Genomic DNA, 12,898 nt, shown 5'->3' with positions numbered 1-12,898 from the left:
CAGAAAAAGTTTCTGAAACGTCGAACGAAAGAGAAACGGACGAAAAAAACAAGAAAAGTCGAAAACGCACCAACTTTTTGCCAGCGAGATTGCATTTGAGTTTTGTATTGTAAGATAACTTAGTAATTTCCAAGGCTACAAAAACGCCAACAAAAAGAAATCAAAAGTAAGTCAAATTTTAAATTTTTTTATTTTTAACCTAAATATTAAATCTAGTGTAATTTTAGTGCAAAATTATTATCATTTTTTATATATGTTCGAATGTAGGACTTGCTTAAGTAATGTTACATTTTTTTGACAAATTTTAGGAAACCCTTAAGGGCATTGTTAACTAATTTTTAACTATTACTTCCGATGCTAAATAATAATCAGTAGCATTTACCCACAGCAAACAAAGTGTAGCTTAGGGGCTCGGAATGTACGAATATGGGCATACATTTAGTAGTGTTATTTAAACTATAACGTAGTTATCTTAATATTAAACCAGTTTAACTGACATTTAGACTTTTAAATAGTTCCCTTATTAAAACCTAATTTTAAAATATTTGGGCTAATGTAGGTAACTAAACTATCATCTAAACTAAACCGTATATAACGTTTACCAAAATTTTGAAGCGTATAAAAATCTTAAACCTTTAGTTTCACATTCTATTTATAAAGTGTTTTTTAGCCTTAAACTACTATCGTTAAAGTTACAGTCTGTTAACTAAAGTCACATTTTCAAGTGGCCAAGTGCAAAACGCATTCAGATGTGAATAATAAATCCCTATCACGCTTTCGTGCACTATAAGCTATAAACCTTATGCCTGACAATATTACGGAAATTTAATATTCCCGTCTGTTAATTCTTATTTCCGTTTAAAAGTTTATTTTTCGATTTCTGTCTGGTAAAGTCTATTGAACTATAGTTCCACATCCTTGCAAAACTTGTAAAAGTGATTTTTATGCGTATTTTGTAATGTATAAGCTTTAGGTTAATAAAGTATAAAATTACAAATTATAGTAAGATAACATACTCAATAACTGTATTAAAGGCATAAGTTTTTTTAAAAATAACTGGTGCCAGTAACTAGAAATAACATAATATTCGGTTTGAGGTGCTTTTTCGCGGATTTGTTTTTTTAAAGTTGTGTATCAAAAACTGTAATTTTATAGTTTTTTGTATACTTTTTCTCCAAAGAGTATATACGCATATTAGCCCTTGTGACTTAGAGTAGATACGCATATTAGCCTCAGTGACTTAAGACAGTATTTTGAAAATCTTACTTAGCACAACAACGCCTAAAAAGTGTAATACGTAATGTGTTTTGTTTAACAGATACTCAAAATGCGAGGTGTATTTAGTGGCATACTACTTGTACCCCAAATTATCCTGATCATCTTGTACTCCCAGTTTGTCGAGTATGGGGATCATTCGGGCGCCGCCGGGACGAACCCGAATTCGACGTCGGAAGACAACTTTGAAGTTTTATATCCAAGTATGTTGTAAGGGTTTAATATTGTAAAAAACTAATAACGATCATTTTTCTGGTAAACCCGTTAAATTATGTGATTGTATATAAAACCAGTTTTTTAAAATTATAACTTTTTTTAGAATAGTCACATATCATCCTATATATCTACAGTCTTTAATACATTTAAGTGTTACAATACATAAGCTATTTTACCTTTTTACAAAAAGAGCATTGTCTAATTTCTTCAAAACATTATTAATTCACAATAATATAAAAAAATGAGAGGTTTTATATATATATATATATATTTTTGTATATATCTTTATCCTCGATGTGGAAAAGTCGAATGCGCGACTTAAACATAGAGCAACAACTGTTACCCCGACCCAGTCTCGAGTTGCCTGTGACAGTTTAATTATGCTGCTGATTAAATGCTGGGTCAGCAGGAGTTCATATGATTTATAGCGCCTTACTCAAGGGCACTACAGTATGAGATCAGTGGGGGTTAAACCTACGACCATATGTGTGGTGTAGCAAGTGTTCTTACCACTACACCACGCTGTTAGAGATATAACAGTAAATTTTGTTTACCTTATTTTTACAGTGTTCCAAGATGTTCACGTCATGATCTTTATCGGTTTCGGATTTCTGATGACGTTCCTAAAACGATATGGATTCGGTTCAGTCGGGTTCAACCTTCTGCTCTCTGCACTAGTGATCCAGTGGGCCATCCTCATCCGAGGTTGCTTCGATATTGAGACGATACAGGAGACTGGAAAGATTAGCATTGACCTAGAGAGGTATAAATAGGTTTAAGTATTTGTGTGTTGATTTGCCATAAATGTAACTGACTTAGGATTATCGTTATATTACTGAAAACCATTTTACCAAATAGGCATTTTAACGAAAATCATAAGCCTAGAGTTTTATTCTATCAGCAATAAAATGTATTCTATTAACCTTATCCCACCCTAATCTTTTTTCTAAAAAAATTATTTTTTTAATTTTGGAAAAAAAGTTTACATAAATTTCGCTAAAATGGTGTAAAAAATTAATAAAGTCCGAAACTTGGTTTCCATTAATTTATAGATAAATATTTTTTATTTTTATTGGATATTTATTTAATTCCTAATATGTTCATTTGCATTCAAGAAATTATTATCCACGGCAAATACAAAAATATTTACGTTGGTTGACCAAAAACACAATTAATCCAACCATAAACAACGTAAAATTTCCACTTAAACAACCACAACAAAGTAATTAATCTTTATTTGCGAACATAATTAGTAAAAAACCGTAAAAAAATTTCAAAAATTGACGTCAAATTTCTTTTAGAAATTGCTGATGACATTTTCTACGTTATAATACCAGCTTAGGCCTAAAGCTTTATCCTTATAACGGTCATTTGTGTATACCAACGTAAAAGCGATTAAAATATTATGAAAAAATGCTACTTTACAATTTAAAGATTAAGGAAAAATTTACTTGTGTTTTGACGTAATTCCTTCGATTGCAATAACATGTTTTGAACATGAGTATAAAATAATACCGCATCGACCTCAAGTGATTAGCCAGTTTAACCTTAACCGTAACCACTGACTCAACATTTTTAATCATAAAATACTTTTGAATGTCGTAATTTAACTATAAGCAAAACAGATCATTCATAACAACAACAACATAGTGTTGTCTTTTTCTGCAAAAACCAAATAATAGTATAACACCAATTATATCCATTTCTACCTTTAACTTTTTTTAAAACTAACCAATTTCTTGCAAATTTATAAATATAACTGAATTTAAATTTAAGTACAAATCTATACTGTATGCTAGAAAAGCTTAAGCACATACTGTAATATAGGTTTTAAAGAAGCCACGAATAGGCTTAAAGCAGGTTTAGCCTAGCCTTGCTTATGCCTAAAGGAAAACTAAAAGCCACAAAAATGAACCAAAAAAACTACAAATTTAATTCTAAAATTTAGAATATGATACATCAAAAAACAATAGCAAACTAAAAAAACAAACACCAAATACTATTAATAGCCCCATTAAATATAATAAACTGGCATTGCAAAATATTTAAATATTTAGAAAATTTAAAATCTAATTTATTTTACTTTTAAATATTTTTTATTTTTTTTTACAAATATTTTTCACTTTTTTAGTATTTTGAATGCTGACTTTGCGGCTGGTGCAATTTTAATTTCGTTTGGGGCAGTGCTAGGTGTTCTAAGTCCAGTTCAGCTTGTTCTAATGGCGATATTAGAAGTTGTATTTTATTCAGTCAACGAGTTTGTTATTATTCATTTATTCCAGGTACAGGTTAAGTTGTAATCTTTTTGTCTTGAGTATTGTTTTGCGTTTAATATTTACAACTATAATATATTAAGTCACCGGCAGCGTGGTGTAGTGGTAAGAACACTTGCTACACCACCTTGAGGTCGTGGGTTCAATCCCCCACTGCTCTCATGCTGTATCGCCCTTGAGTAAGGCGCTATAAACGGTATGAACTCCTGCTGAGCCAGCATTTAATTAGCAGCATAATTACCTTAGCAGCATGATTATCGGGCTATTATATCCCAAACTGCTAAAAGGCAACTCTAGACTGGGTCGGAGTAACTTATGTTACTCTATGTTTAGATCGCGCATTTGACCTAAACCCATCGAGGGTAAAAAAATAACCCCCCAAAAAAATAAGCGTATTTGATTCATTATAATAAACGTGTTCGAAAATTTATATAAAAAACGTAAAAAAAAACGTGTTTGAATCAATTTCCAATATTACTTTTAATTTCATTTTCTAAAATAATCTATTTTCCTATTAAACACGTTTTGAAGTAGAGGATTATAAATAAAATGCCAAATCGTGCTTGTTTAAATGTTAATATCAGAAGTTACATCAGCCATGACTATTTGCCAAAGACTTTAGTTACAAAAACTATATCAAAATAACCTGACGAACATACTTTATAAAGCAAATATGCAAATTGCACTGAAAAAGTGCGCAATTTGATAAAATAAAAGGCTAATATAGCATACTTTGAATAAGCGAAACAACTTAACAACGCTTTAGCCTAGTCTTAAATCATTAAAAAGTTAAGACCAATATATATCATTATGTTCTGGGATCAAAGAACTTTTAATAATATATCTTATTTCAATTTGTTTTAGATTGCAGATATCGGAGGCTCTTTAGTTATTCACGCGTTCGGAGCCTACTTTGGACTTGCTGTTTCAGCGGTACATTGGCGACGTGAATTTAAAGCTGGGGTGGCTAAGGAGGGATCGGTTTATCACTCTGATATATTTGCCATGATAGGTAAGTAGTAATATGTATGTAATTAAGCTTGGTCGACGATGTATAAATATATATATATATATATATATATATATATCTGTATGTATATGTATGTATGAATAGGTTTTCATTTTATAGGCTTTTAAATTTAAAAAATGTACATAGATATCACAGGCATATATTAGTTAAGAGTTTAACCATATTGCGACAATTAAAATGCATACCATAGGGCAGGCAACTGATTATATTGTGTTTAAATTCGTGTTGCTAAACTTTGCCAAAATTTGCAAAATGATTTCATGCATTAGCAAGCAATAAAAAAATGGTAACAAAAAATGTTTAACAACTTTTGTGGTGGCACCACTATTACACCTTTATAGTCTATAAGCTAACCTTTAACGTTATTTACCTTTATATAAAACATAAAATTTTACACATCACGATTTTTAAAAACATGACGAAGTTAAGCACGTGTTTTTTATTTACTTTTAATTATGTTTACTAAGAACTATAGTGGTACTAAATAGCCTATATAAAAATGGGTTAAAAATAAAATTAATAATTTTTTTTTGCTATAAAATCGTAGAATCACTTGTGCCTTGCTTATTCTTTTCTATATTTGAAGATTTTAATTTTTTAAAGTCATATATTAGCGATATTTTTATATACAAAAGTTAATAAAGTTGGTGTCACTGAACACAAAAATGAGTTTAACCTAAATAATTTCACCTACTTTTTAAGTTATACAACTTTAAAAAAAAATTAAAATTAATTAAAAAAAAAAGAAAAGGGAAGCCCTGTTTGTGATGACGTAGAAAGTACTAGCTTGTATACGTTTACTACGCTACTTGGTACTTTCTACGTCTCACAAAAATATAAGATAACCTGTTTTTTTAAGTTAATCAATTTTTAGTGCTTTTAAAAATTAAATTGTAAGTACCACAGACATTTTTTAAAGGTTTTAAAGCCATTTTATGATTCAGTGTCAACCATACTAACATGCTTTATACATCACTTACAAAATTGCAAAACTTTGTAACATAACACTTTAAAGATTTCAAAGTACAAAGGATTTAAACTGTTTAACTGTTCATGCGCATCTCTAGATATTTTGTAATAAGTTTCACAGTTTACAAAAAAAAGTACAAATATGACATTTAAATAATCTTTTAACCGAATAAGCGTATTTCAAGCTTATTGGAAACTCTAAGATAGACACTGTTTATGCGTTTAGAAATCTAGTGCAAAATTTGCAAACCGAAACACCCAAAAATTGATTGACGTTTTTAAATCGACCATTTTATAGGCTCCGATAAATTTAACTTAAATGTATAATCAGCAAAAATATGGCCACCCAAAACCTAAAATTTGTTTGCGTGTGTTATCTTGTGAAGTTTAAAGTTGTTGCCAAAAAAATTCAAGCAACAAGTTGTTTTTTAGTGTACAACACCCCTCTTATGGTGAAACTGTGGTTATTGTATCGCATTTGTTTTCTTAGCACAGATAGTAACACTCATAGCTAGAAATCTGTGGTATAAGAAGACTTATTTATAATAAAAACAAAAAAAATTCTATTGTACTTTGATACTAAGCAAATTTTCTGAGTTTATTTTCTTAAAGCTCTAATTGCAAAAAAATTCTAAATTCAATATGCGAAAACCTTTTGTCTACTACATATTTAAAACTATATCAACAAACATATTACAAACAATAATAATAATAAAATAAATATTTCTGGCTATTTTGTCTCCCTTTAATATTCTATAAGGTTAACGGGATCATATTAACGTAAGGAAACGTCTTTGCTATGACCTAATTTTAATTTTTTTTCTATAGTTTTTAAATTTAAAGACCAAAGCATTATAATTTTCTACAACTACTACTTTTTTATTTTATTTTAGTGTCTGATGAACCTTAATTTTCAGCAAGATTTTTAAAATTTAACAAACATTATCATTTTTTCAAGGCACGCTATTTTTATGGTTATTTTGGCCGAGTTTTAACGGTGCACCTGCCGCTGGAACAGCAATAGCTCACCGGGCTGTCATCACAACCTTGCTATCTCTTGCAGCTTCTGGTATTGCCGCGTTCGCTCTTTCGTCGGTCGTCGATAAAACCGGAAAACTTTCGATGGTAAAACTTAAAATCAATTTTTAGTGCCTTAATTCGGTCTTATTGACAAATTTGTATACCCAGTTTATTGGTATGTGGGTTAGTAAACCCATTTTACCCGGATAATGTTACGTCATTAGTTTTTTTTTAGCAATTTCAGCGTTTTTTATATCTAAAATAACAAACAATTTAAAATAAAAAGGGCAAAAAATATAAAAAGTATATTGATGTATAAAGTTTTTGCCAGAGAAAAAAAGGTCAGGTTTAAAATTAAAAAATGATGTCATCTGTTATATAACATTACCTATCCACCAACAAATATTTTAAATCCTAAAGAATTTAAAGTTGCAAAAACCTTAAAATTTACCCCTGAGTATTTGCATCCGAAAAATGCGATAGTTCAACCTAATCGCTTAATTAAATACTTAAAAAGTCAAAAATATTTAAACAATTTCCTTAAATTTTAGTACTGAAAAACGATTTTTTTTTTTTAAATTTTTCAAAAATTTTGAAACAAAAAATTTTAGTTGACCCCCTTTTTTACGTTTTTAGGTCCATGTCCAAAATGCAACCCTAGCAGGGGGCGTGGCTGCCGGTTCAGTGGCGAGCCTTGATATAGGACCAATGGGATCTCTGATCGTTGGAACCACTGCTGGGGTGTTGTCAGTCGTCGGTTACACTTATGTTACGGTAACGAAGTGCATTTTTTTATTTTCTTTTATGAAAGGCTATCAAGAAACAAATGAAACAGTGTCCTTAAAAAAATCCTGATCTTACATTTTTTAAAGCACAATAAGATAAAATAAAACAATTCTGATTAAATTACCGTTTATAATTCTTATTCAAAATTGCCTTAATTACCGTTTTTTGTGTTAAATTTATAGCAAAAAGGCAATATGTTTTAAAAAAATGACTTTTTAAACATTAATATGCTTAAAATAATGTATTGACGTAGATTTTTTTTGCCCGCAATAATATACTAATGTAAGACTATTTTATGCCTACAGTAATTAACATAGGCTTATTTATGTTTTTAAAAATGTATTACCATAAGATTTTTTATCTGCTATAATGTTTTAACAAAAATTTATTTTTATTTAGCCTGCTTTAATGAAAGCGATCAAACTTCATGATACGTGCGGGGTTCATAATTTACACGGAATGCCGGGTGTTTTATCAGCATTTGTTGCCGTTATTTTGGCCAAGTTAACAACATCTAACACATATGATCCTGACCAGTAAGTAACCTAAGTCTTTTGTTAAAAATAAAGTGTAAAATCGTACGAATATATCATATACCTGCAGCGTGGTGTTGTGGTAAGAACACTTATTGTCGCGGGTTCAATCCCCACTGCTCTCATGCTGTAGCGCCATTAAGTAAGACGCTGTATACGATATAAACTCCTGCTGAGCCTATATTTAATCAGCAGCATAATTACCAAGCAATTATATTTATAATATCCCAAAGGCAACTCGGGACTGGGTCGCGCATTCGACTATTCCACATCGAGAATAAAGATATATACAAAAAAAAATACTATAGAAATGCATATAGAATAGCAACATAATAATTTTTAAAGCATTTCTAAGTTTTTTTTTCATCTTTTTACGGTGACCAACTCAATTATATTTCCTAAGTGACCCTTAAGAATTTTTCAAGCATAATCGCGTGCTTTAATTGCCATGCGAATACGTTGCTGGCCTCTCTATAGATCAAGTTGCACTCGAGTATAAGAATGTTAAGACTATTGGCTTAACAAGCAAGCGCGCTTGTACAAACTTTAAAATTCCTGGCAAATATTTGCGTTTAAACCGATCGTCAACTGCAATGGTTAACTTAACCACGGTTAATTGCGTTTTAACTAATTTCTTGCACGCAAAAAGCACACAACTTGCAAGTCATCCGATCCAACAAAGTGGTCTCATTGTGGCGCGGGTCACGTGACTTTGCGGGGCCGATCACGTGACTAAATGTGGTCTGACTTTGGAGGTGTGTCATTGACGTCATGTGGATAAAATAATTGGTCTGTGAACCCGCAAAATTTCGCTTTGGTTGCAAGATTGGGATTTGCAAAACAAAGTTAAAATTCCAGAGTGTTTTTGGTCGAATTAGGCGATCATGATCTTTATTCAATCACAGAAAAAAAACATAAAAAACATAACTTTAAAAAAGCTAAAAAAAGAATTAACTTTTTTAGGCTCAGCAGCATATATTCCAAGGTAGCTGATGGCGAATACACATTTCAACAACAAGCCAACTTTCAGTTAGCAGGGCTTGCTGTTACTCTTGGTATCAGCATAGGTGGTGGTATAATAACTGGATTTTTACTTAAAATTCCGTTAATTGAATCGGTGAAATCGGCAGATATGTTTGAAGATATGAACTACTGGCTGGTGAGCATAACCTGTAATATTGTTATTTGCTTATTATTTTGTTATTACATAAAAAGACACAAGTTGCACTTGGCTAGTTAGCTATTAATGGTTTCAAATCGGAAACAACAGTAAACCGCTCCAAAGCGGGTGGGAAGATGCGCTTTGTCTGCTGGAGTATTTTAATTAATTTTTGAAACTTAATTAAGTGAACCAAAATTTAATTAGTCGATGTAGGTCTTCTAGGTAACGTTTAAGCGGTTAATTTACTGGAATCTTTACACTCCCATGAAAATAGTTCGGTTTGTTAAAATTGTAAAGTAAATGCACAATTTGTAAAAAAAAGGTTTAAGTATTTAAATTAATATCTTAAAAAATCTTAAAATTAGTTGAAAAAAGTTTTTATAATAATCACATAATTTTTGAGAAAATCGTTTTTAAATCTGTTTAGAGAATACACAACTGGATTTTTAAAGGTTTAATACGAATTAAGAGCTTAGCCTTAAGAAGCAAACAAAATTGGATTAATAATATGAAAATAATTTTAGGATTAAATATTTGTAAACTTGCACGACCTTATACGGTTTTAAATGTACAGAGCAAAAACAACAAAAATATATTTTTTTACATTGCGCATAATTTTTACACAGACTTGTTTGTTGCACCATATCTGTAGTTTTAAAAACAACACAAACTACAATTTGATATCTACGAAGCTTATTTGCTTTTAAGTTGTTCTTACAGCTCATTTTTTGCACGGCTAAAAATACTACGTTGCAGTTTATGGCAAAGTAAATTCGCAAATTTATAAATGACTTAAAAGTGCACAACAAAATTGTAATTACAGTTAAACCATTTTTTTATCCGACTACAGCAATTGAATCAAATAAAACTATTTAAAAGTCTCAAAAAATAAATAAATTTAGTTTTGATATTATTATTTTAATTTAAAAGGTATATTTTTGCGAAAGTGATTATTCTAAACTCTTTTAATATCATTTAAAATATATTATTAGAATTATATTTGTAAACTTCATAGATTTTAATTATTACACAATTTTTATAAAAAAATACAAAAAACGGACAAAAAACAACAAAGGGTCTTTTTGTGATTAATTTTTGCGAGGTTGTGATTAATTTTAAACCCCCACAATACATCCACTAATAAAAGTTGGTTGTTTTTACAGTTGGAAGATGAACCTACATCCCCCGGAAAGAACGGTTCGCCTCTCATGGTAATGGAAGATCGAACCAATGACGCAATACATCATGACGAGGTCAAAGTTCGTCCGTCGACGTCATCAGAAGAGGATGCGTTACCACAACAACAAGAAAAACAAGAACCTCAACAAAAAGAACAAGTTAATGATGCGCCCCAAGTGGTTGAAACAGCTGCATAAAAGTGTTGCCAAATCATTTAACTAAACCCTAAAAAATTCAAATTTAAAACAGCTTGGTTTTGCTTGTTTGTTTACAGTTTTTGCAAGTATTAACTTGCGCTTAATTGTAGACGTAATACCAGTTTAAAAAAAAGACTTTTAAACTAATAAATTCCGATACTCGATATTAAAAAACATCTAAAAAATACCAAATAATGACCAATATTTTGTTTTGTGTTTTTGTAAATTCGACAGTAATATCACAGTTGTATTAATTTGTTGTTTAACTTGCAAGTACATGTACAATTATTTCTAACAATATGATTTGCAAAGTTCGTCCAATTAAAATGCGATTGCGAAGGAGTGTAAACTAACACATGTCATATTTCGTTCTAATTACCCTCCGCTTTGTAATATATGAGACCAGTGAACCACACTAAAAAAACAAAGTTAAGATTTCGATGCTCGGTTAAATTTGAAACTTGAATGCTTCGAATGATTTGCGGAACCCAGTCTGTGGATCAATCTGTCTGTATATTGTATATTGTATGTACTTGTACATTTGGATTAATGTGGTCTTAATAGGCTTATTGTTGTAATGCCTAATTTGAATTTAGTTTAGATTGGCGAGGTCACAAAATTGTAACATTTATAAATCGAACTATTGTTATTTACCAAGTTCATAATTTAATAAATGTGATTTTGTATAAAACTACTTTACATATTGGTGTTTAATTAACTAACTTAGTGCTTTATCATATGAAAATATTTTTTAATATGTAAATTACTTTCTTGTATTTTATGTTAATTGCAATTTTTTAATAACTCGCTTAGTTTAATAATAAAATTGATATTAATAAATTTTTTTTTTAAATTAATGCTGCTCACAAAACGTAAACACTTTTAAAGAATGAATATTTAATTAAATATAGAAATTTTTACTAAAAAAATTAAATATATTTTTTTATTTTAGTTTTTCGTGCTTTGATAAAAGTAAATAATAAATACGATATACAATTAATATTACAACAATGCGACGGGAAAAAATGACAAAATCAATTTAATGATTTAAAACATGCCAAAATTATTAATGTTTACACAAAGATTTTATATTATATTATGGCATGGTCACCAAACCCAGTATATATTTAGTAATTGTTACTAAAAAATTTAAATATAGTAATTTTAACTAAAAATTTATTATTTTAAAATAGTAGTTTTAAGTTAATTTAACATATCTTTATATAAAAACAACAAACTGATAATTTGTGTATCTAAAATAAATGTATAGCCAAAAAACGAAGCTACAAACTTTATTTATTGCGTATAACCTTTACAGTGGAACGGAAAAACCCAATATAGGTTACTGTAGTCTATGTATAATCCATCTAACTTTTTGGGTTAATAACCATACCCACACAAACTTTCAAGAATGTTAAGTCTTCATGTAATCTTCAGACTTTCGAAGCTTAACCCAAAGATTATAATTTATCACTTTAATCTTAAGTATGTTTATCGAGTTGGAAACAAGCTTGAAATTAAAATACCAAAACCAAGTTTGGCATTGAATACAGCATGTTGTAAGGCTTATAATCTGGTGGTTTTCTTAATAAATACACTTTGTAGTTGAACCAACATTTCCAATATGATCATGGTGGTTCAATAATTGTATTTTTAAAGTTATTTTATAATACCATACAATTTTTATTTTAAAACCACAAAAAAATTATACAATGTGCTTCAAAATCTTTTAATAATTACGTGCAGAATTGTTTGGTATTGTAGGTTGCAACTATTTTAGATAAAGGCTTTTCAGACTAAATAACTAAGTTTGTTATTAGCTCTACAGCGACATCTAGAGATCGCACTTAGCTGATGTTAAAAACAAAAAAAGCGAGCAAAATATTTCCTTAATTAGTTATTTCACATACAACATATATTAAACCACAAACAACAAGAGTTTATAACAACAATTGAACAACCAATATATTGTCTATTCCTTTTTTAAAGGACGACTTCACAACCTAAAATAGAGTATCAACTGTTATCCAGACCCAGTTGCCTTTGGCAGTTCGGGATATTATAAACTGTAAATGCCCGGTAATTATGAGCTGCTGATTAGGTATTTTTTGGCAGCAGTTTATACCGTATATAGCGCCTTACTTAAGGGCGCTACAGCATAATAGCAGTTGGGATCGAACCCAGGACCTTATGTAGTGAACCCATGCGTTCTGACCATTACACCATGCTGCGGGTTTTATATATTTAAAAAAAATTCA

The 12,898-nt window shown here is 29.9% G+C and overlaps 1 protein-coding gene across 1 annotated transcript; it reads left to right on the top strand.

Annotated features, from left to right (window-relative positions):
• Nucleotides 1-12: 12 nt before the first annotated feature.
• Nucleotides 13-11,374, top strand: LOC145741503 (ammonium transporter Rh type B-B-like). The gene is made up of 10 exons (XM_082559097.1): nucleotides 13-166; nucleotides 1,319-1,478; nucleotides 2,059-2,254; nucleotides 3,623-3,773; nucleotides 4,629-4,776; nucleotides 6,722-6,888; nucleotides 7,420-7,557; nucleotides 7,969-8,105; nucleotides 9,066-9,261; nucleotides 10,428-11,374. Exons 2-10 carry the CDS (start codon nucleotides 1,328-1,330, stop codon nucleotides 10,638-10,640), a joined length of 1,497 nt encoding a protein of 498 aa, XP_082415223.1. The 5' UTR covers nucleotides 13-166; nucleotides 1,319-1,327; the 3' UTR covers nucleotides 10,641-11,374.
• Nucleotides 11,375-12,898: the final 1,524 nt, after the last annotated feature.

This window comes from Corella eumyota, chromosome 2, assembly GCF_963082875.1.
Source record: "Corella eumyota chromosome 2, kaCorEumy4.1, whole genome shotgun sequence".
Classification (NCBI taxonomy): Eukaryota; Metazoa; Chordata; class Ascidiacea; order Phlebobranchia; family Corellidae; genus Corella; species Corella eumyota.
This window is presented reverse-complemented; position numbering and strand designations above follow the sequence as displayed.